Raw genomic sequence first — 24,424 nt, forward strand, 5'->3', positions numbered from 1 at the left:
AAGACATTTTTTGACCAATGTTTATTAATGCACATGCAAAATAAATCATAAAATATACAACCTCCATTGTAACAGAGCTAGTGACATGAAAAAGAAATGACAGGCAATCTGTCGACAATATAATACGATACGTACTGGTCACTTTGTTCTTATTTATAGAAATAAATAGAAGAGGGCTATAATACTGAGGAACCGTACTTTTACATGTCGCACATTTTACACTAGGTGGCAGTGTGGACGTTCACTGCCTGTAATCAGCCATTAACGAAGAACCGCTGGCGCAGGTTACTGCGCATGTCGATCACAACATAGCATGGAAGCAAGCTAATAGTTTTCATTCTTCTCTTTATTCTCCCAATTTCACTTAACGCTACTCCAAAATGCCACCAAAGGGTAAAGGTGGCAAGGGTGCTAAAGGTTAGTGGCCCATTAGGTGTCAACGGTTTGTCGTGCGTTGTGTACGTTTAGCTTAAACTTTGGTCACATATTTAGCCCGTGGCTGTAACTGTAGTGCTTTAATATGTCTTATCAGTCCAAGTCCTTATAAGTTATGGATTTATATATTCATACGTAATATATTATAAATATAATTGTTTGTTGCGGATTAATAGTTGGTTTAACAGTTGAACTTTGACACTGTGTAGGAGCTGCTTCAGGAGGTGCAGATGCCGATAAGAAAGAAAAAGCACCTAAAGGAGGCACTGCTGTGAAGGTAACATTTACATTTCCTTGCAGCCCACATCCATGCTACCAAAAGAGGATTTATTTGTTGGGTCCACAGCCTGACAGCCTTTGTTAAGTGGGTGGTGGAGTAGGTGACTGAGGATTTTTCACTTGAACATTGATTATAAGTAACCGAAAAGATTAATGTATAGACACGCACATTGCTGTGTTCTGCTTGAGAACAACTTCAGCCTGTTGTCACCTTAAAATCAGTTTCTTTTTATGATTGATAACAGTTTTAATCCTAAAACATTTTCAGAGCTACAGGATGAGCATAATAGCTTCACAAACACGAGAGCTAAGTCACAGACAGGAGCACTAGTATCCCAAAGTTTTGGGCAGTTATCTACATCATATGTACAGAGGATATACTATTGGGAGGCTCTTATCATGTCTATTAAGTATAACAATACAGTTCCTAGATGTCTTATCTGTGTTTTGATGATGTGCTTTTCCCCAGGTCCGACATATTCTCTGTGAAAAACACGGAAAATGCATGGAGGCAATGGAGAAGTTGAAAGCTGGAGTCCGTTTCAGTGAAGTAGCAACACAATACAGTGAAGACAAAGCCAGACAAGGAGTAAGAGCAGACATTCATCATTCTGTGTGTTTTTGGTCCGTTGTTGAATTTATATATTTGTATGATTTTTGTTAGCTCGTGTTAGTTCATTCAAATCTTTGGAGTTTGTGTTTTCCCTTTTAAGTGTGGCTCTAGCTCAGGAGGTTAAATTGCCTGTCCACTAATTGCACGGTCTGCAGTTTGCTTAGCCGGATACTCCTTTCCGCACTTAATGTAGTGTAAACGATTTCTTTCCTGTGTACTTTTAAAGACTTAAGAGAATAGATATCAGAAATTGATTTTTCCCTTCCTATTCACAACTGCCCCTGAAAGCAACACTTAAACTGGTGCACTCTCAGCTAATGTGAAAAATACTCTTTTTGGTCAAGTTGAGATAAGCCTTTTTACTTGTTGGAATTAACAAAAACAATAATGATAATAATTTCTATTATTATTATTATTATAGAATACTTCTCTATCTTCATACCCATATTAGGACAAGGTGCATGCAATATGTATCTGTTTTGTCCATGACAGGGTGATTTGGGATGGATGACCCGAGGATCAATGGTTGGGCCTTTCCAGGATGCTGCGTTTGCCCTACCTGTCAGCTCCATGGATAAACCTGTCTATACAGACCCTCCTGTCAAGACAAAGTTTGGGTACCATATCATTATGGTAGAGGGGAAAAAGTAAAATTCCATGGTCTGACACTGGAAATTATAACATGAAAATTCCTGTTTAACATAAAACTCATTTCCAGATTTTGCCTTTTCATGCAATGCTTGCTTTTGTGTTTGGCATAAAGCTTAAAAACAAGAACATGTCACCTCAGAGTAAAGTAGTGGCAGGGTTAACTTTGTTAAATGTCCACACACAGTGAAAATACCTGAAGGATTGTCTTTTTATAAGCTTAACATGTACATTCACGTAACTCACTTGATTTTCAGTTTGATAAAGTCTGTAGAACTGCCCAAATAAATGCATTTTCACTGATGATTTACAAAATATGTAGAGTTAATTTTTGTGTGTATGAGAGTGGCAGAGAAAGTTGTTGTGGAAAAATTATTTCTAATGTTTTGAAAAGGGATATGTTGTCATTACAGTGCTGTCTTATTCTGAAACTGAAGAAATAGAACTAATATTTGCAACAATATCAAAACCTTCAACTCTGATGACCATTCACTTACCTGTGGAGTTACTGATTCTGTTAGTCTGTAAACTAAGTGGCTAACATCTGTTCAAGCTGGTGAATATGAGCTAAATCATCATTTTGAATAAATATGGCATTTACTAAGTAAAGGTGTAAAAAATTGGATGGTTACTTCAATTGTTGCAACTAATGATTTTATGAATTATCAGTTAATCGGCCTATTATTTTCTAACCTTGACCAAACACCTAGACGCTAACGTGCCGCACAGAATCTGGGAGCGTACATCCACGCAGCTAGTCGGCAGTGTCCCGCAGACGTCGTGACAGAACAACCAGCATCAGGAAAAGACAGTTGACGTTGTTACGCTTTGCTAGATGATTGGCGAGGTAAGATGGCGGCGCCAGAGGAGCCAGAATTGTCTCAGGCGCAGACTGAAAAACTCCTTCAATTTCAGGTAGACAGACAAAATGTAAAACTATCAAGGCTCTGTTTGACACGTCACGTGCTAATGCGTTATCGTTGATAGGGATTCAGTGTGAAGAGGTGGGCTCGTGCGTGCTTTCATGCTTTTAGCGTAGTCAACTTCGATATCGTCCCCGTCAACTTCAGCCACAGCTAACGTTAGCAAGCCTAGCTAACATTGATTAAGCTAGCTAAGGGGTTAACGGTATTTAAGACCCGCGGGCAGCCGTAAACAGATTAACGCTTGTCATATTTTACTCAAAGACGCATACCAAGTCGTACATTGTTAATTACCATCACTTATGCTACGTTTTCATGCATTTTTTGACTTTACGCCAACTTAGCTAACCTTAGGTTTCCGCTGACGCTCCCATAAACACTTAGCAAAGCAGTCATGACCCAGCTGTCACTGAAGTTTCTCAGCAATAAAAAAAAAATCTTTGCTGTGGAAATTGAAATTATTACTTTTAGGACGATGAGACAATCCCTTTATTTGGAACTTGGTGTCGCTTTTACTAATGGCCCTCTACACAGCTAGCCGTGAAAGTGTGTTATTTTGGAGAGCTAGCTTAGCTAACCTGTCATTTTGCTTGGAGTACAGTACCTTCAGTGTATATTGTGTATATATTTTTCCTGTTGACTTTATAGCATAACAAAGGAATTGCTCTGATATCCATGTGCTAGCTAACTGTCCACCGTGAAGACTTGGTGACAATCAGTCAAAACTAGCTAACTTCTTTCATGAGGAACTTGGCACAACAATCCAGCAGCATAAACCAGTAAAATGCGCTATAACTATATGCAGAAACGTGAATTTCCGCTTTAGGAAGAAACAGCCCTGTCTGACCTTATTTTATGACTAACAGGACCTAACTGGCTTGGAATCAATGGACCAATGTCGTCGAACATTAGAGCAGCATAATTGGAATATAGAGGTAATGTACTTTTAACTCCCAGAGGATTTCCCGTGGATTTTCATGATCCCATGGTTTTATTTTTGTCTATACTCTGTATGTCAGCTTCCCCTTATCTGCTTTTCATTTCTTGTACTTATTCGGGACAATTGTTCAAGTATGACAGGCCTAATCTTACACGTTTCAGGCTGCAGTACAAGACCGACTTAATGAGCAAGAAGGAGTCCCCAGTGTGTTTAATCCTCCACCCTCCAGACCATTACAGGTCAATACAACAGACCATAGAGTATATAGTTACATCGTCTCAAGGCCACAACCCAGGGTAGGTCTGGAAGCTGTGATGTGTGCTCTTCAGGATGATATCACTGGATTGCTGTATAATATTTTCACGTAACCAAATTATATGTTTTTACTCACAATAGTTATTTGATTTGTAGCCATATTTTGTCTAGATTTTCACAATGCACTAAATATGTATTTATTGGTTGCGCTCAGCTACTGATGTAAGAAAGGATGTACATTTTGTACATTTTAGAGATCTTAAAACTAAGTTGTTGTTTTTTTTGGGGGGGGTTTGTTTGGTTTTTTTTTGCTAGGTGATTTCTCATTTTCAATTTCCTTTTTATGGCACTAAATGTAAAGTTGCTCTCACTCAGGAACTCTTTGTGCTTCTGTTTTAATTATAATATGCAGTGTTGGTTCCGGTTTTGTTTTCTCTTTTAGGGATTACTAGGATGGAGTTACTACTTAATAATGCTACCTTTCAGATTTACATATTACACACTTCTGGACATATTCAGGTAATCAAAACACATTTACCTAACCTTGTAGCTGCTGGATGGAGGAAGGTAATTGATCACTGAATTGTAACTTTTTTTCCCCTGCAAGGTTTGCCCTGCGGTTCATCAGGCCAGATCCCCGTGGTCGTGTGACTGACCCTGTAGGAGATGTTGTGGCTTTCATTCATAGTTTTGAAGAGAAGTATGGTCGGTCACACCCTGTATTTTATCAGGGAACATACAGCCAGGTAAGTTCATGCATACATGTAAATGTTCAGAGACTGGGCAAATACCCAATTAGAAACACATTTTTTTCTGTTCCGAGTCAACTTCAATTTGCTCATTAAACCTGCTTTGTGATGCACTGATTTTGTTTACTTTGGTATGTGTAGGCACTGAATGATGCCAAACGGGAGCTCCGCTACCTATTAGTGTACCTTCATGGGGATGATCATCAAGACACTGATGAGTTTTGCCGGTATATAATATTCATATTCCTATGCTACCTTGGTGTCAGAATTTGTAACGTAACTAATCATTTTTAGTCTGTGTTTGTTTTCACTCAAAGCAGTTTGCTTGGTTCTGCTACAAGATTTGATGGCACAGAGACTTTATTGTGTATTTATAAATGTTGATAATTTCTTTCTGACTGTGCACATGAAAAATGACGACCTGGTAAATGGTTTGTTTTGTGCTACTGATCTTTCACGTCCTAGCTCCACGTTATGTACAGAAGAGGTCATAACCTTCCTCAACACGCGAATGCTCTTTTGGGCATGCTCAACCAGCAAGCCCGAGGGGTACAGAGGTATGCGGATTATTTAATTCACCACTTAATACACTTGTTGTTAACGAAACATGGCTATTTGTGGGCAGCTATGGCATACGAGGTAGAGCAGTTGTCCACCAATCCCAGGGTTGTTACTTCAATTCGTGGTTTCACGTGCTTAGTGTCCTTGAGCAAGACATTGAAACCAAAGCTAGTTGATTCTAGTGAGTGCAGGCCATCTACATAGCAGCTCCTCATTGGTGTGTGAGTGAGTGTGAATGGGTGAATAAGAAGCAGGGGAAGCACTTACTGGCCACTTTTATTAGGTGCACGTATGCAATCCAATACAGCAGCTCAATACAATATTATATTTTCTCACTTTTTAAGTTGAAACTGTCAAAAAGGTGATAATTCTACTTCTAGGGTCCATTATATTAAGAGATGGCTCTAATGTTTTGGTCCCCTCATCAAATTTTATTTGGTTGGACAAAACATTAGAACCATCTCTTAACAAAATGGACTAAGTAACTAACTCCACCACCCACTATGATCTCAATAATAAAGAGATAATAGAATTATTATCTTTCTGGCAGTTTCAACTTAAAAACTGAGAAATTATAACATTGTAATAGTAGAATTCATGGCGGAGCATTAGTATTAGATTGTTAGCATTAGATTGTACAGGTGTACCTAATAAAGTGGCCGGTGAGTTAACTGCAGACCAGCTTCAATTTAATACGATCTTGCATGGACATTTTCTGTTTTAAAAGGTATGAGACAAACTCAAATGGGAAGATTAAATAGTTTCCCTCCTTATACTTAAACTAATGCAAGACAAAAAAAACTAAAGTGAACAGATGCTGGTCTTTCACTTTTTTATATTGCTAAATATTTTATGTGTTAAATAGAATAAAGCAATCCAAATGGAAAGTCTCATGGAATATATTTAATAACCAGGACAGTATTTCTAGAAAGTCATGTTGAGTTTCTTGAATCTTAATTTTCAGATACTTTGTGTGCCACATAGTAATTCTACTCACTACTATTGGGTTGGGCTAGAAGAAATATAGAACTTAATATTTTTGGCACATAAGACAGAAACTATTTGCATGCTCCCTACCACTAGTACTAAAATGATTAACTGTGTGTGTGTGTGTGTGAGTGCGTGCCCAACCGCCAGCACAATGGAAACAATGAGACTTGACTGTATTTGGTGTGTTTTAGTTTCTCAAGCCTTGCGGGAGAATACCTATCCATTCCTGGCCATGATAATGCTGAAGGACCGAAAGATGACAGTGGTGGGAAGACTCGAGGGCCTCATTCAGCCAGAGGACCTGATCAATCAGCTCACCTTCATCATGGATGCCAACCAGACATATCTTATGTCAGAACGTCTTGAACGGTAAAAGAAATCAATAACTTGTTTTTAAACTATACTCTGTTACCTACAGACATTTTATCTCCCTTTATAAAAGGAAAACTGGATTGAAGTTTAAAAATGTTGCTATGGGGCGAAGCTTAAAAGTGTGGCAGTACAGGACCTGTGTGACAATCTGAGTAGATGATTAAACAATTCAGGTCATTTTTAGTCTGTTCCAGTCCAGCCCTTTGTTTTAGTACAACAATCTGCTAGTGCATCAGAAGAGATTAATAGTGCCAAATTAAAAATGTCATGTTTTTGTTTCAGGGAGGAGAGGAACCAGACTCAAGTGCTAAGGCAGCAGCAGGATGAGGCCTATCTGGCCTCCCTCCGTGCTGACCAGGAGAAAGACCGAAAGAAACGGGAGGAGCAAGAACAGCGGAGGCAAGAGGAGGAGAAGGTTCGGATGAGTGCTCTTGCTGAGGAGCGAAGAAGAAGAGTGAGTCTTATTTTATTTATTTTTCACATGCTAGTCTGCACTAGTTAAGCAAATGTATAGCCAGCCTTAGGACCCTGTGTGCGCTGAAGATTCCTTTAAACTATGTGACCCTAGTGTACTCCGCCTTATTGGAGATTGGCTTGTTGATGGGCAGGAACCTCGACCCATCTATTTCATTCTTCACCTACTTACAACACCCACCAGTAATTAAATTACCAACTACTGTTTCTAATGAGTACAACTCAACACATGCATTGTGTTGCATTTGGATGTGAATTGTGAAATTTTGACACACAATTTGCCTGCTTTCTTCATCTACAGCAGCCTCCTTTTTGCTTTTTAGACTGGTTCAAAAAGTCGATTATAGCGTTACAGAGCAACAAAGCAAATTATTTCGGCTTGCATGAATACGACAGAGTAATTGCTGCACATAGTCTGCCCCACCTTTTGAGCTCACGTGCGACCCCTTGGTCTAGCCCTACAGACCTTGCTCTCTTGACATGCATAGAATTCTTACTTTTCATGTTGTGAATTTTTGTTGTGACTTCAGACACTAGAAGAGGAGAAGGAGAGGAAGTCAGAATGTCTTCCTCCCGAGCCGCCTGCAGATGATTCTGAAAGTGTTAAAATAGTGTTTAAGCTGCCCAACGATACACGAGTAGAGAGACGATTCCTCTTCGAGCAGTCTCTGACGGTGAGTACCACAGTGTGGTATCTGATTTATCAATCCTATGCAGCGCTTTTCAATAGTTAATATCGGAGTTGGTTTAAAAAAAAAAAAAGCGAGTCACAAGTGGTTTTCATTCCATCCAAACACAGCATTAAAATAGCGAATAATGTTTTGGATTGGAACATATTCCTTAATTGTTTCTCTACTTCTCCTCCACATGATCTGCCATTGATAGTTTGCCTTTGGCACCCATTATATTAATATGTAAGGAAATATTACTTGAAGGAAATTTGTGCATTAGTGAGTTGTCATACTCTTGTAACTGTTGGCAGATCTGTATTATTAACTAGTCTTAAATGGTCACTATTTACATTTAAAAGGTAAAACATCCGCTTAGACCAGTTGTCCCTAATGTTAATTCAGTGATTATATTGTCAGGTGTCTGCATCATTTAAAATGTTATTCATGAAGTAAATAAATCAAGCAAAATGAACAGCTAGTTTTGAATTAGGTCCTTCAGTATTTTAATTGGGTGGCTGTTTGAAAATAAGTGTACCACATTCAGTAGGTTGATAATGTCTTTCTGTACATATGTAATAAAGAACTGTTCTCGTATTTATTTACATTACTATTTGACAAATATTTCTGTAAAAGGTTTAGTTCAGTCTGGTTGCTTTGTTGGGTTATATATTCAGGTTGTGAACATTGAGCAACCACCCAACTCCCTTTTCAACCTATACATTTTTGAGTTTTATACCAAATTTTAATACCTTTCATAAGTTTAACAGTAAATATAAGGATGATTCAAATTACTGGTCAAATAAGCACATTGTTAATTTATATTGGATAAATAATTGTACTTCTAATTGTTTTTCATTAATGAACACCAGTTTCACAACAAATTAAATTGGCTAGTAATTGATTTGTCTTGTCTAGAGCATTGGTGTAGCGCACTGCTTATGTTCCACGTTTCAGGGGAGATAAAATTTCACCTTCGTAGACTCACTGGTTTGCAACTTGGTATTTAAATATTGAATTTATACACTTTTATTTTTTAGAATTTTCACTAATTATCTGCATTTCTTTGTATTTCACAGGTAATATATGACTTCCTTTTCTCTTTGAAAGAAACCCCAGAGAAATTTCAGATAGTAACAAACTTCCCTCGCCGAATCTTGCCCTGCCTACCAACTGAAGAGCAGCCCAACCCTCCCACACTGAAAGAGGCGGGACTCAGCCGCTCCGAGGTCCTTTTTGTTCAAGACCTTACGGACGATTAATAGATGCCTCCTCCACATGAAAACACATTTTCCTCCAGTACCCAACCACACCTTTTTTTTTAATTTGTTTAATGGCCATTGTGCACAAGGGATCATTGAGAGAAAATCCTAACCATCCTGCATCCAGTCCTTGTTTGGTTGTGTTTACAGGGTTCCCAATAACCTGGAAAGTCTTGAATTTTATCAAATAAATATTTCTTGGAAGTCCTACCCTGTACTCATCTTTGTATCCATGTGGACACAGAAGTTTTATCGTCAGTACTTGCTACCAGTTAATTCTTGTCCTTCCTAATCAGCAATTGTTGCAGCAGATTAAAATCTACTCACGTATGGTGTATTGAAACATTAGCATACCTTTGTGCAAAACCAGAACCATAACCCAAATTAACCGTGTTTAGGCAACTAAGGAAGGTTGTAACAGTATTTACTGTTACATACAGGATGCAGCATGGAGAAGTATGGACTTTGTGATGGCATAAATGCTAAACTTTTTTGTCAGAGACTTAATGTTTTATCTGTTTGTTCCAATCCAACACCCTTTTTGGCTTAAGCTTACCCATGTTTTCTTGACAATGACTGACAGCACAGAACTGGTCTCAAGGTGGATTTGGTACCGCTGTGATCGTTTCCCCATGTTGTGTTGAGAGCACATGCAGTAATTCAGGGAGCAGTCTGGTGGATTTGGACATAAAGGAAATATGGGAACCCTGTTTTTAATGAGCCATGACCTGTACATAAGGTATTTAAATCCTCCAAATTTACCTGAATTATAATTTTTTTGATGTGTCATTAAGTGGCCACATGCAGATTGGTTACTATGTAAAACAGACTGCCTCAAGCTTGTTAAGTTTAAAAAGGAAATATTTAACACAGGCCACAGCTTTTATATGTGGCTTTGTCTAGTATAGTACAAGTCTGCCCATAGTGTGCCTGTGGTTACTTATATAGATGCCTGTTTGCCTGTAACATCTAAATGGGCTCATGTAAAGATGTAATTTTCCAACTATAAATTAAAAATGTTTTAAAAATGTGGGTTTGAGAATGTACAACACTTCCTTATAGAATGTGAAGCAATTTTTTCCCTGCTCTGTAAATTGAGAAATCAACAGAAGAGAAACTACTCTTTATGATAGGTGATTTTAGTAGTATGACACCTAGTGGCATTTTAAATAAATTTTAAGTGGCAACTTTTAATAGCGTCAAGTAAAATAAAGCAAATGTGGTATTGGTATACATCATACATTTATTAGTGAACAACCCTCTCAAATCAGCCACAACAATAAAAAAAAATATGATTGCACTACTTGGTAAAGCATAACTAGCAACTTTCATTTAAAAAAAGTACAAATATTAAAAATTTTAAACAGTATACAGATGTATATATAATACACTAACTAGTTGTGTTAAATGCTACAAACAATGATTCCAATGGAATGAAAAATTATAACATTAATAACCATTTTCTATATATAATATATATTAGTTGTTTTCTCCCCCCACCCCCCAATACAAACATGGAAAAAAATGAGGTAACCGTAAATGTGCAAGTACCAAAGCAAAATATTTGCCTAACACAGAACACATGCCCCTGGCTCTGTTGGCGGGTGGGTACTCTGGTGTTCAGGCAAAGACCCCTAGTGGCCAGGGAGAGTAAGAACAGTAAACCCACCACAGCAAAAATCATTGGTAAACAATAAATGGCGTCTACAGAGCAATCAATCACAAACCCTAAATAAATTTTAGCTGCTTATTGGAACACATTTTTGCACCACACAAGCTGTGAGATTATTCATCAACTCTTAACAGAAAGACTACAAGACTCTATTCTCAGTTGTCATAAAAATTACCTCATTACCTAGGCTTTAATGGGAGGTTCTTTTTATTTAATAGGGTAGCTGAATATTGTCAATTAAATATTTACTCCAAAAATAACAGTGCTAACATTAACATGAATTAAGGTATCTATATGTGAACAATACATTTTAAGATATTAATACACTGAGAGCAAGAGCCTGATAGGCAGGTACAGTACTACACTGAAATAAGTATGACAACACTTTATTCATTTTTTTTTAATCCCTTAAACTATATTGATTTTCACTGACATTGTTTAGGGCTATTAGTATAACATGCTTTAAGAATACATGGGATCCATGACAAACTATTGCATTCACGCAAGTGAGTTTTCATACCTAAAAGCAGAACATCTAGCACCTTTTCACTATGGCTTTTGATAAACTACAGTAGTTTCAGAGCATGTAATTTTCAGTCGTTAGGGCAATAACAGTAACACAATGTATGTAAGAAGTTCTGGATTCAAGACCAGCTTTTTTTTCCTATAAAATGAAGTTAGCGCAATAAAATCTTGTAGTCATTCAGTTCTATTACAAATGTGTGCAGTACAATGCATGGCAGTTATCAGCTGAGCGTTAAGATCCAAACCCCCAGAACCCAAAGCCAACTAGAATTAAAAATCAGTTGGGATCTGGTTGACAAGCATGCATATTGTGCACCATTAAATAGGTCCCCACCAGATTTTGAGATATCCTCCACTATAACACACTTGTTTTACTTTTTTTTTTTTAAAGTCATGCAAACACCTCTGGCGTAGATTTGGGAGTGAATTAGGTAGGATAGTGTGCACTGTGGCACATTTAGAAATGAGTTCACAACTGCTATGTTTCAACATATGGTTTGAGTACAAGAACATAAGTCAAACAGGTCTGAGTAACACATTTGTAATGAGTTGCAGTGTACATTGCCTCTTTTCAGTGAATATTAATAACATATTTACTGATCTTTTTTCTTGCATGCCTGTCTTTAAAATGATATCTACTATTTCAGACAAAACTGAATATTATAATTGATTACATTAAATCATGGTCTGAGGAAAACAACCAAACTAAAGTCAGATATACCCTTTTCATGGCATCCTTTTCATTTGAAATGGACTGTTCTCCTCTATTTTTTAATATATCATGAGGCCCTGAGTGATATTTTTTACTTACAATATATGCCAGCGAATAGATATGTACACATAGGTTAATTCTCAAAGCTGTGGGTTTAACTCATTAAATGGCTTCTTTTTTTCTCTTAAAGGTGGCACACATCAAACACTCACATTCACTTAAGAAACAAAAGTAAGGAAAAAGGCAACGTACCTTTACATATAAAAGCAAAGGTTACAAATGCCTGTTAGTGCTTACTGGGATAGTTAAAAGACAAGAATGAATCCAAAGTAAGGGTTCACTTTTTGTTCTTTTCCCTCCCACCCGAAATATATCCTGTTTTAGTGTGAACACTAGCAGGGAACTAGAAGTCTAACAGTGTTTCTACACTACTGAACACTCCAGCTCGGCTGATCACGGTGGGATACAGACAGTGGGTGCGTCGTTGAGTATCACCAGTGACTTCTACAGGTTTTTTTTTTTTTAAAAAACATTCTTCTGTCTTCAAACGTTTATCTAAAAGCATTCACACTGAAGCTATACATTTTGCTCTTTTACAACACCATTACCATGGCCTAAGATAGTGACCTGACCAAGTTACCAGAATATAACACATACCATACACAAGCAATGTTAGTGCTCCAACTGTTTCCTTCAATGTATTTTCTCTAGAAGATAAAACCAATAAATAAACCTTTTTTTTAAATCGCATACTTTTTAAACAAGTGGAAATGAGAAGGTATTTTCAGGTTTAGTAATAGGTTTGTGCTTGTCAAGGTCATAAGAAGGCAGAGCTGAAATCTTGAACAGTAGGCTATATCTGTATATTTGATTTAGCTCACAAACAACGAAATAAAAAGCCCAGTCTTCCTTAAAAGGGGAAGAAAAAGTTCATTTAAAACTCGCCACTCACTGCACATATTGCTTTCTGCACAGGCCTCAGCACAGCCTTCAGACGAGGACTTCCATCCTTAAATGCAGTCAGGGTGGAGCCACATGCTAGTCTTCCCTCATGGCGCTTTCTGAATAAGCAAGCAGTTCTTTTAGTATGCTTCTTCGTCTCTTTTTTTTCTTAAAATTTGATCATTTTGGTGGCAATGCTTGATTAAAATATTGCTAGTCTGAATCAACAGTTCATGCAAATCCTAGCATGCTGCCCTGTATCCAGTGGTTACACAATGCATTGGCTCTGTGAACAGGACAAACACAAACACACGCATCTCACTCACACTCACACACACAAACACTTGCCAGAGGAACAATGCTGACGTGAAGGGTGGATGTAGCACTTGTGCAGTTATGCCAGATGACCTCGAAAAGATGCAGTCGTTAATCCATGACTGCTTTTTGTACAGATGTGTGTTCCAGAGTGGATTATCTAGGGTAGAAGTTCCCCCACAGTTGCATGTCCCATCAGGTGCAGTCCACAACTTCAGGCTTAACAGAATGTGCATTTATCCAGAGCAAGTCACACTTTCACAATAGCATTGGCAAAATTTAAAACAAATAAGGGATAAAACTGTTGAAATTATCAATACATTATTGCAGAACCTACATTATTAACAAGTCACTTTGCCCAACACCGACACAAACATGCATCTATGGTCAGGCGTCGCCTCCAAACATAGATACCCACGTTGTATTCCTATTATTTTACTACTAATTGCACATGGTGTCCAGCCTTTCATCCTCCAGACTCCCGACTCACCTCTTCAAAAGCAGAACTCCTACTATTCATGAACACCACAACCAAATCCACTAAACAAAAATGAAACCCTGTAAACAAAAGCAGCAAATAATGCATTGTAGGGAAAATCTTTGGAATCTGCAAAGAGGGGGCAGAGAAAGAACTGGCTGGCAATCCCAGAACTCTGGCTATAGGCTGCATTAGGCAGTGGGTTTCATGAGACTTGAACTATGAAGCACAGCAGAGGTACAACAGGCTCCAGAAACAATCCTGAATTACTTATTATTTAGGAAGAGGACAGGAATAGTGGGTTGGTAAGCTATATTTACTGGAGGACGCAGGTTAGGTGGCAGGTGTCCCCAGCTTAGGGGCAAGCCTCTGGTGTGTGCAGCTTTCCAGTTCAGCACTCAGAGACAGTTCTCACTCCACCTCACGGTGTACATCCGAAGCATCGGCTCGGCAGATAGGGCAAGTGCGATTGGTCTGAAAATCGAGAGAAACGTCAAGTGCAGTTCAAATGCATACAAAACAGTGTAAACACTAAAGTTAAAAGAGGCATCAACTTACCTTTAACCATTTATCCACACACTTGGCATGGAATTCATGGTTACAAGGTAATACCCGAAGTAGCTGCCTACACTCGAAGTCACTAAAGCACACAACACACCTGAGAGAGGAGAGTATGGAGTAACTAGGGTGTAAAAACATCTGTAAAGACTTCATGTAAATGATTTATCAAAAAAGTAATAAAGCCTTACAATGTTTGTTCAGATAGATGATTCTCCGAGTTGAATCTGTAGGACGGCAGTTGCTCTATGTCGGCTTTTGTGAGTCCACGTGGTTTCGCTTCACCCAACCGCTCAGCCAGATTCAGTAATGCCTACATACACAGAACAATCCTCATTCAATGTCTTTTGTCTGTCAGAACATTTATTACTTATAATGTACCTATTGGAATGAATGGATGATTCTCAAGGACAACAGTCACTTTAGTCAGTGAGATAGCACACAACCTAGTTTGGTTTTCCTCCAACCACCACACTAACCTCATAGTTCTCCATCTCCACATCATCCACATCCAGGTCAAGACTAATGGCTGGGCCCACTGCTGTTGGAGGCACAGGAAGCATTGACCTAAGCAGAAAGAAAGATAACCTGGTGAGCAAATTGTAACACAATCACTACAACCTGTTCATTTTTATAAAGCAGAGATACACAAGCCCTAATGGCGTAAATTCATTTTTAAAAACAACAATAGCTTTCTGATATAGTGGAACCCTCGGCCTTCGAGGGTGTGTTTTGTACTACAGGATGCTTATACTGTAGTTACTCACAGGAAGTAAGGGAGGAAGCCTGGGTAGTAAGACGGAGGAGGCGGAGGAGGAGGGAGCTGCTGCTGCAACCGGTATCTCTGTCCATTCACTCGCCGGGGCAACACGTGGGGATATGGCTGAGGAGAACACACAGATTTATAAAATTATGTAAACAAAGGCTTTTAATTTAAGCGATCCATGTTCTTTCATTGTTACTTCATAATGGCAGAAACAAAAGCGATCGAATATTGAATGACAGAAAGTTCAATAAAACCAGCAGCATTGACCATTTTCCCAATACAGCTATATTGGATTATGACAGACCAGTGACGCTGGAGGAGGCATTATTGGGTATTTTTGGAACACCCCTGTCAAAGCTAGCTGTGAAACACTAAGACTAGCGAGAAAAATGTGTTACCTGGAAGGACCTGGAAAGAACATTACTTTTGACAGTTGGCCACTTTAATAATTTAAAAAATGAAGATGACAGCGTTTTAGATAGTGATATTCCCATCAAACATCAATATGAAGATAGTTTTATCAAACATCAGGCTACTCCCCTTAAATAAAGAACTATGTTAATGCTGATTCCCCTCTGTAACCCCCCCAAAACAAATGTAATAAAAAAAAAAGCTAAATATAAATAACTATGAAATTATGTACAGCAATATATGTACAACAAAAAAATTCATTAAAACATTTTATCATTTATTTTTCGTCCTTTCATCTTATCCTGAGTTCAGGGTCGCCACAGTAGATCATTTTGTCTGCGTGTTGATTTGGCAGTTTTTATGTTGGATGCCTTTCCTGACACAACCCTCCCTAATTTCTACCGGGCTTGGGACCGGCGCTGCATGGCTGCGGATGGGGATGGGCTTTTGGAGGTTTGGTGTCTTGCCCATGGACGTTTCGACATGTTGTCGGGAAGAGTGTGAACCTCTACCAACTGAGCCAAAAAATGTAAACGATTATTGTGTCATATTGAGACAGTTGTCTTTATAGTACAAAGTCGTTTTTTCCTTTTTTCTACTTTTGTTTTGATGTGTTATATTTGTGCTTAGGCTCTGAAAAGATACACCGATCAGCCACAACAATAATACTACCTGGTGGGTTTTATATTAAAAATCAGTGTTTTTTATAAAAATAATATGGACCAATAAAAGCTGACGTATCACAGGTTAACCACCTATCAGGACATAAAATGGTTAAAATCAGCTCCAACTTTAACAACCCTTATTTCTTAATCAAGCTGCAGATCAAATATGCCCATTTCAAATTTAATCTGTCAAATTTTAGAACTATCTATCTTTTTCAAGGTACTTATAAACCATTTCTCCACCTGTCTCACAGTGCTACACAGCTAAATATATCTGTGAGGTTTCCAAACTTTGCATAATGTATCCCATAATTTACATCACTGCCTTGTCAAAATCTAATACTGTCATATTTGTAAAATGGTCTATCGACAAGACATAGGTTAGTTTAAAAGGATAAGCTGAAAATTCCTAAACTCAGTGCTCTTTTAGAATGTTCAAGACCTGAAGATGCCCTGGGTACTGGATCGCCTCCAGCTTTCTAAAAGGTGTGAAAAAAAGGATAAGGAAAAAAAAAAAAAAACAATTAAACTTTAAGTGCACTGTCATTGTACCTGGGAAATAAATATCTGAAAACGTCTCACCACTCCAAAGGGAAGCTCCTGATGCAGAGGTTCTTGAGGAAGATACTGTAGGGGCAGAGAAGGAGGCAGCGCTGGTGGGTGATGAGAGGGAGAGTAGGAGAAGGTCCCTAATGGGTGCTGGTCCCCCCTTAGGTCAACTTCATTCTCTACCCTCTGTAGAGGCTAAAAGTGAAAAGGTGGCTGTTAAAACCGATGTAAAAAAAATAATTGTGTGTGTATACAGTCACATATATATATTGATTACTTTCTAAACCCACTGGACTGTGTTTTCATCAATTAATGTGTACATAGTATAAACTACCTACCATGCGAGGGTGCTGAGGCTGTAAAGGGACAAACTGGCTCAAAGGAGTAAGGTGCGGCGGCTGGTGGGGGGGTACAGATGGGGTTGGGTGCAATACAAAATGTTCGCTGGAGATCAGCGGTGGAAAGGCTTGATAAGACACTGGCATATGCTGCATGGTACATGCCTGTATGAGCTAAAGAGAGAGAGACAAGAAGGGACATAAATTTATGCATGTCCATTTCCTATTTTGATTTTGGTTTCCATCAGCATTAAAACACAAAGCTTTGAAGCAGACTACACCTAACCAAAGCAAATCTGCCCCTTACATTCACAGTTAGGCACTTACAATGAAATCAGGTTATATGCATGTAATGAACAGAAATAAAGAACACCTCACTATCAGTCTCATGATCGTCTCCACAAATAAAAGAGGAAATGTGCAACACAATCATGTTTTAGTTGCTTAACAGGTGTTGCTATTAACTATACTAACATCAAGACTACGTTAAAAATCCTGATACTTCAATGCAGCAGCTTGTTTGTTAGTCAGTAATAGTGACAGATTGCATGGCAGGTATGGTGTGCTACATGAATTCCACTGACATTTGAGCTCTTCCTTTTCAAACTCACAGGAGGAGGAAGGCAGCAGAGCAGAGAGAGCTGTCCGCTGAACATTACCGAGCATGCTGGGAGCTGCTGAGTGTTGCACCCTGGAAGGGGCTGCCCGGTGTGGATGGGAAATCCGTGGGTTGTCACCGTCGTAACAGTGTATGATATTGGAACGGATCCCTGGTGCATCTTTAAGAAAAGAAGTGGGAAAAGGGAGATGGGGTGAATGCGCAATCTGTCTAAAACCTGGTTGTCAGAAAGATCTAATCACAAATGACTATTCAACACCTGCGTGTTTCATTTTAAATATGCATATTACTGAGGAATACATTTAGACAGGAAATACAGCAAATCAAACTTCATAAATGTTACAGCTTCTTTACCCATCAGTTAGTTCTTCTTTTACCTGGTCATGTAGATCCACCATGATGGGGCTCTGCTGGGGCATGTGAGCAGCAGGGTGAAGCATGCGTGGTGGTGTGCTGGTGTGGCTGTATTGTCTGGACTCATCTAAAGGAACCTGTTGGTGATGTTGGGAGAAAAGCAGATGATGGAAATTCTCATCCTGGCCCAGGGACGTGTGCAGTACAGGTCTGTCTCGTCTCCCCCACTGGCGTCTCACTGGCGGGCTACAACATAATATAGAAAACATATAATTGCCACAGGTGGTATAATGTATTACATCCTCAGACAGACCCTTTATAATTATAATCTCTCACGTTGATAATTCTGCTATGTGTTTATTGTTGATGTCAAAGTCGGTAGTGGAGTCATACTGAGGTGCATTATAAGAAGAGGTGGTTCTAATGTTTTGGCCCCCACATCAATTTTAAATAACGTGATGGTGTATTCTTTCCCTAAACTTTAAACAAGTCCTACTTAGAGTTTGGATACATACTGGGAATAATTTTGTATGTAGCAATATCATAGCTGCATGTTCAATAAATGTGATGTTGATGTAAAATCATTTACATAATTGCTATCACTGAAGAGCCACTGATTTAAACAAAGAGCCAAAATAATTAGTCATTATTAAAAACTTGCAAGGAAAATGTAATATAGGCAAATCTTTAACAATATTCAAATGTACTACCTTTGTTATGAACTCTAACAGGTAGCTACATTTCTAAATTTGCATTTAGGAAAAATATAAAGGCTTTGTTTTGTTTGCTTTGTAAGCCAGTATGAGTCACACACAAAGTTTACATTTAGGTCCTATTTTAAAAGTATCTCAATCCTATGTTAAAGCATCTAAGGCAGATATTACTAAATAGATAAAACTCCTTGTCACTAAATGTGTTCAGAAAAAGCAAGGCAAAAACAGTACCTTCTCCTGAGATGCACAGGGGCGTTACAGGGCTCTCCAAAGAACCTCCTCGGGTTTAAGGGGGCTGTTGGTGGCAGCCTATTTACTGCTATTTCCCATGGTCGCATTGGTGACGTCGTGCAGACGAGTCACACTATGGGAAAGGAAACCGTACAGTGGAGGCACTTGTAGGTTGCCTCTGATTGTCTCAACCCTGCAGAAAACATACAAACAAAGTTAACATTACCTATGGAAAATTAGATAAACAAAATATCATGGCAATTATTATTACTCTCTCTTTTCAAACAGGAATATCAGACATCAAGTGAAATGTGCACCGTTTCACTCACATTTTAAAACAATGTACCCAAAACGTACAGAGATTTTCGTAACTGGGTTATATGACTCCCCAAAGTGGGATTAGACATGATAGTGCAAACCAGAATTTTATACAGTAAAATAGGGACTAAAATCAATGAAGTTACCCTTCATTGATTTTACTCCCTATTTATTGAAGACTCTAAAAGTATGATTTTAAACATAATTTGATAAAATGTTTAATAATCCATCTTTCAGCTTTTCTTTTTTCATATTTATTGGAAATGACTGAAAAGTGCCTCACCAATTAATTAAATAATAGATTTAAGCAAGACGTTCAACAAGTGCTTTGTGAAATAGAACTTTTATTAGAAACAGTTTGCACTGTTAAACCACACGGGTCAGTATTCACACCAATTACAACACAAATTACAGTGTGTTGTCTGCTAAAAGTACCTACATAGAAGTAGGCAATTTTTATCAATATTCGTGTAATGTGAAATATAGAAAATTTCATAAAACTCGGTTGAGTTTTACATATTCTTAGTGATATATTTGGCATTAGGATAATATAACGTTATGGTCATTACCGTTACATGGGCTGTGTAGAGCTGAACCAAAATGCTAATGTTTTGTGTATTTGGAAGAAAAGAGGCAGCATAATTAATGCGGCATATTCGGAGAACAGAGTAAATAGGGGTCGCTGCAGCTTGCCTGAACAAAAACATGGAAAGCCATGTGCTCAAAAGACAAAGCAACAACAAAAGATGTGGTAAGCAAGCGGGACAGCTCGCTGCTGCACAGTTTAAAAGGCCATCGTGCCGTTACGCTGTTGCTTATATATATTAGCAAATATCTACACATATCGCTGCAGAAATAAGAAACATTATCGCCGTGGCAGCCGTTGGTTCTTTATTGCCAGGGCAAATTCGATGTCCCCTGTTGAAGGAGAGCAACTAGCTAACTTTAGCCATGCTAGGCTAACGCTTTGTCCAACATAGCAGATCTCAGCTGCAGATCCGTTAATAGTTAACGTTATGTAGCTAACGTGCTAATACGTGGTTAGGTCATCTGTTCAGTTACAATTACATATTCTTATTTCACGTGTTAAATCACAGACAGAAATATGCGTTGCACAGACAGGATTAGCTATGCGACTTGGCCACTAATACAATCAACATCTTACTTTCTTTGCTAGTTTGCTTGCTCGGAGAGAAAGAGAGATGGCAGGTGTTTCAGCCTCCAAAACGTCGTGTCCCATCAAGTTATCGTTGCGTATAAACGTCTGTCCTCACCCAACGTAAACTAACTGAAAACCAATCGACTGTTTCCTCCGACAGGTTTTTAACAATGTCCCCTACGGAGCTGCTTTTTTTTTTTTTCTTAGCTCGCTAACGCTAGTCAGCTAACATGTAGCTAACAACTGCTGCATAGGGAAATTAGTTTTTCTCGAGAAACCGTAAAAGACTTATCCGTTTTCATCAGCGTTTACCTGAGCATGAACTACAGTAAAAGACGTGAAAAATAACGTTAACTAAACAACGACAGGAAAACATTCCTTGGCGCGTGTGTGTTCCTTGAAATGCATTGTTATGACGAAGCCCCGCCTCGCGCTCTGAGGAGCCAATCAGTGCGCTGCAAACACAGACAGCAGCCGTCCAGACGGTGCTGGCTGCAGTGTATCATAACAAGCAGCTCCCGTTGTAGTTTATTAACAAAAGGCTCCCCGAGAGGTTGCAGGTTCACCACATACTTGCAATAAAACCTCATTTAACTAAACATACCTAATCCTAATAGTGAGCTTAATGACAATATGAATCATCTTAGTTATATACTGTCCTTATTTTCACTTAATGAAGCTTAATCAGGGAGCTTATAGAAATAGTTTTTGTCGATGCAAAGTACTGTATAACTCGAAAGAGCTCGCAAGTCATTCCGTTTTGTACTACTTTTATACAACAAATTAGTATGTAACGTGTCATTCATGTAACGAGTTTGCATATTATAGCAATTTCTAAAATATGATGTGCATTGTTATGGATTGAACTATCCAACAGCAGAAGTTCCAGACCTAGAGAAAACAGTTTAAACTGTGGCTCAACCTCAAGGTGTATTACACTTACATGTTAATGCATTAATAACATTCATTCAACAATAAAGTTGCTTCTAATAAAATAATGTAACACTCATCCACTGATAGCTGCTATAGGCACAAAACAATTTGTACGGATCTAATTGTTAACAAACTGAGCATCATCAACTTATAACGTTTGAATGTCCCAATTTGTGTCCATACAAAAACGTTAGTAATTATTTATTAATTTATTATATTCAGATCACCAACAGTATATGTTAAGGGTTTTATTTTGTAGAACACACTGCTTTACCTACATGTAGGTATATGCCTTTATTGTGGACCATGGTGTGTTTTGACTCTAACTAGAGGCCACAGTGTCCTACCGTCGGTTATGTAAAATTGTACTTGCATGATCAAGTGAGAAAAACAATTTATTAGCTATTATATGGATTTCATATAGTTAAGTTTTTAAGCGATGCAAAATATTCCATTTGATTCTGCACTTGAGAATAGTCAAGCTTTATTGGGCCTTACATGGGCTACCATTCAGGCCCAATTTGTCCTGTAAGAGTTAACAAATAATGTCTTAGTCTGTTTTATATGCTTCTCTATAAAGCGCTGGAACATGTAAGGTCTTTTGAATGCATCCAAAATGATGCACCTATGTTGAAAAGATGACTAAGGAGAGGAGAAGCGGTATGCAACATAGGCTAAAGGTAAATATTACAACATCGCACTCGGTAGCAGCAAAACAAGGAGGGGCTGGAGGTTGAGCAGGATGACAGCTAATGATAATAGTCCGTCTAAGCACCTCTCTTAAACACGCGCCGTAAGAGTCCAAAATCTAACCGAGACTAAGCAATAACAAGAGGATGATTGTAGTTACCTGATTGTTAATAAGCAAACATCAGATCACTGATATTTTCTTGTAATGTTCACATCTCGTTAGGCTAAGTGCGGCATCCTATGGTCAGCTGTCTCGGTGTGGAACATTCCGTGGATTTCACCACTGTTGTAAAAAAAGGTGCTAAACCCTAGACTCGCACATTAGCAGCACATACTGTCCAAATATTGTGCAGTCTAATGATTTGCAATCCCCCAAATTACTTCCATAATCGCCACTCTTTGGTTTTCAAGATGGTAATCCAGCCTCGGGGTTGTTTTGGTTTTCTGCAGTTCCCTGTTACACCCCCATTTCTGCGTATTTCGAGAGCAGACAGCACACGCCATGCTGCCATTTTTACCGTAATGCACCGAAAAAAAGTTCTTCAGCTTAACTCAAAAGATCATTTATAAAAGTTCCTATAAAAAAAACCCTTCATTTATGCAATGGGATGCAGTACCTGGAATATTTATTTCAGTAAAATTAGTAATACTACACTTTAGAACAGTCCTGCATTCATTATTTAAGTATGTAGAGAATCCATTAGGCTACGGGCAAAGATGTACGCTAAATTTCAAGTACAACAAGTTACATTAGTTCTAATGCACAATTGCCATTTAGTACTAGTGTAATGTTATAGCTCATGTGTTTTTTAAACTATAAAGAGCTGTTGTAGCATGTTGAGGTATAGCTATTTGTAGCTACTTTACTGCAAAATTCAACCAATAATATGTTGTGTTGATCGTGTGTTTCTATGTGAACTCTTATTACAGGAATTCATTACTTCTCGCTGTCAAATAAATTAACTTGTGTCATTTCCCTCTCAACTCTACCTCAATACAGGCAGGGTTATGTACTTCTGCTTTCCACAACTGTTCCTCTGTAATGTGTGTAGTTGATTATCTAGACAATGTTTTTTGTTTAAAGAAAATATTCTTAGGATATATCTAACTCCCCTTATTGAGTAAAATACATGATTTCCTCCATAAATCCCAAAAGTGAAGGTATTAACAGACGAAGGAAGAAAGGTTAGATTTATGTGAGCTTATGATTTATGATATATGATTTATGTTAGATTTTATAAATGATATTAGTATTAGCACATATGTGAGGGCTCCCAACATCCTGACATATTGACATGAGTTTAATGAAATTAATTTCATTTTCACCCCAAAATCATATTTCCTCATTCAGAAGCCATTGTGCATCACTACTTATCAGGACATTGTTTTATCATTTGGACTCTGTGGAAAGACAACACCCAGTATATTATGTTACAGTTATGTTTCTGTTTACTGGAATTGCTATCGCAGTGTTTTATTACATCCCCACCCATTTATATATTTTTTTATTCCTGGGTCAGAAGTGGCAGAGTTGTTTCCACTGCTGTAAGTCATAAACCAAAGTTTAACTGCACGTGTAAGATTATGTGAACAAAGTTCTGGAATGTCTGCCATCAGTATTCAGACTGGCTAAGCTCTGAATGATCATATCCCTGTGGTTTAAAACACATTTCTGTTGTTGTTTCCCCCTCAATAACCTGTTTAAACACCTAGTCGTACACTCAATTGGGATTTTTAGAGGTAATGAAATATAACTTATTTATCAAATATCTGACCCACTTTTCGGGCACTTGACACATTTTGGTTATGTGAATCCATTATAATAAGAAATGTATTAATACACAAAAGGGACACCATCATAATTTAATTCTCATCCAGCAGGTCAAGATGAAAGATTATCAATAACCCAATAAGTTTTTTGATCCTTTGATTTTAATTCAATTCAATTCAACTTTATTTATATAGCGCCAATTTACAACAAAGTCATCTCAAGGCACTTTACATAATAAAGTCCAGAATACACAAGTATGTAGAAGCAACCCAAAACATCCCCCTTGAGCCAGCCCTAGGCAATTTGACTATGGGAATGTCAGTGTTCCTCAGCACACCACTTTAGTCCAGAAATAAATATTTTAACAGTAACTAAATGGATTGTCACAATTTTGTAAAGATAGTCAAGGTTCCCAGAAGATGAATAATACTTAAGCTTGGTGTTCCCTGACTTTTCCTGTATATTTCCTATATATTTCCAGGTATATTTTGTGTCTGATGCTAATTAGAAAACATAAGCATGCTAACTTGTTCAAG

At 38.1% G+C, this 24,424-nt stretch overlaps 3 protein-coding genes across 10 annotated transcripts; 2 read left to right on the forward strand and 1 right to left on the reverse strand.

The window, feature by feature from the left end:
* The first annotated feature begins 258 nt into the window (after positions 1-258).
* pin4 (protein (peptidylprolyl cis/trans isomerase) NIMA-interacting, 4 (parvulin)) lies at positions 259-2,290 on the forward strand. Its single transcript, XM_067519568.1, has 4 exons — positions 259-417; positions 645-712; positions 1,184-1,303; positions 1,820-2,290. The coding sequence occupies exons 1-4, from the start codon at positions 381-383 to the stop codon at positions 1,976-1,978; spliced, it is 384 nt and encodes a 127-aa protein (XP_067375669.1). The 5' UTR covers positions 259-380; the 3' UTR covers positions 1,979-2,290.
* Positions 2,291-2,734: 444 nt separating this feature from the next.
* faf2 (Fas associated factor family member 2) lies at positions 2,735-10,199 on the forward strand. 2 transcript variants are annotated; one of them, XM_067519565.1, is made up of 11 exons: positions 2,735-2,890; positions 3,765-3,833; positions 4,000-4,134; positions 4,536-4,612; positions 4,701-4,839; positions 4,984-5,069; positions 5,308-5,399; positions 6,585-6,762; positions 7,048-7,219; positions 7,770-7,913; positions 8,987-10,199. In XM_067519565.1, exons 1-11 carry the CDS (start codon positions 2,828-2,830, stop codon positions 9,167-9,169), a joined length of 1,338 nt encoding a protein of 445 aa, XP_067375666.1. In that variant the 5' UTR covers positions 2,735-2,827; the 3' UTR covers positions 9,170-10,199. The 2 variants fall into 2 exon arrangements, with proteins under 2 accessions (XP_067375666.1, XP_067375668.1); XM_067519567.1 differs by lacking the exon at positions 4,000-4,134.
* Positions 10,200-10,392: 193 nt separating this feature from the next.
* rnf44 (ring finger protein 44) lies at positions 10,393-22,611 on the reverse strand. 7 transcript variants are annotated; one of them, XR_010915448.1, is made up of 12 exons: positions 22,278-22,605; positions 19,018-19,210; positions 18,097-18,319; positions 17,685-17,879; positions 17,101-17,274; positions 16,796-16,957; positions 15,139-15,254; positions 14,851-14,938; positions 14,563-14,684; positions 14,372-14,471; positions 13,369-14,287; positions 10,393-13,139 (listed from the first exon to the last, which is right to left on the reverse strand). XR_010915448.1 is itself a non-coding variant. In XM_067519558.1 (11 exons), the coding sequence occupies exons 2-11, from the start codon at positions 19,122-19,124 to the stop codon at positions 14,225-14,227; spliced, it is 1,350 nt and encodes a 449-aa protein (XP_067375659.1). In that variant the 5' UTR covers positions 19,125-19,210; positions 22,278-22,605; the 3' UTR covers positions 10,393-14,224. The 7 variants fall into 7 exon arrangements, 6 of the variants coding, with proteins under 6 accessions (XP_067375659.1, XP_067375661.1, XP_067375663.1 ...); XM_067519558.1 differs by having other exon boundaries at positions 10,393-14,287; XM_067519560.1 differs by having other exon boundaries at positions 10,393-14,287; positions 17,712-17,879; positions 22,278-22,602.
* Between the last annotated feature and the right edge of the window lie 1,813 nt (positions 22,612-24,424).

The sequence above is a fragment of the Channa argus genome, chromosome 10, assembly GCF_033026475.1.
Source record: "Channa argus isolate prfri chromosome 10, Channa argus male v1.0, whole genome shotgun sequence".
Taxonomy (NCBI): Eukaryota; Metazoa; Chordata; class Actinopteri; order Anabantiformes; family Channidae; genus Channa; species Channa argus.

What these genes read in the sequence shown, in the direction of transcription:
- rnf44 (XM_067519558.1), bottom strand. Translation starts at nt 19,124, where the DNA reads ATGCGACCATGGGAAATAGCAGTAAATAGGCTGCCACCAACAGCCCCC. An exon ending in TGGTGGATCTACATGACCAG is followed by an intron (nt 17,880 to 18,096) that starts GTAAAAGAAGAA and finishes CTTTTCTTAAAG; the next exon opens with ATGCACCAGGGATCCGTTCC. An exon ending in AGGAGCTTCCCTTTGGAGTG is followed by an intron (nt 15,255 to 16,795) that starts GTGAGACGTTTT and finishes TGTTCTCCTCAG; the next exon opens with CCATATCCCCACGTGTTGCC.
- pin4 (XM_067519568.1), top strand. Translation starts at nt 381, where the DNA reads ATGCCACCAAAGGGTAAAGGTGGCAAGGGTGCTAAAG. An exon ending in AGGTGGCAAGGGTGCTAAAG is followed by an intron (nt 418 to 644) that starts GTTAGTGGCCCA and finishes GACACTGTGTAG; the next exon opens with GAGCTGCTTCAGGAGGTGCA. An exon ending in AAGACAAAGCCAGACAAGGA is followed by an intron (nt 1,304 to 1,819) that starts GTAAGAGCAGAC and finishes TGTCCATGACAG; the next exon opens with GGTGATTTGGGATGGATGAC.
- faf2 (XM_067519565.1), top strand. Translation starts at nt 2,828, where the DNA reads ATGGCGGCGCCAGAGGAGCCAGAATTGTCTCAGGCGCAGACTGAAAAA. An exon ending in ATGTCAGAACGTCTTGAACG is followed by an intron (nt 6,763 to 7,047) that starts GTAAAAGAAATC and finishes TTTTTGTTTCAG; the next exon opens with GGAGGAGAGGAACCAGACTC. An exon ending in CTGAGGAGCGAAGAAGAAGA is followed by an intron (nt 7,220 to 7,769) that starts GTGAGTCTTATT and finishes TTGTGACTTCAG; the next exon opens with ACACTAGAAGAGGAGAAGGA.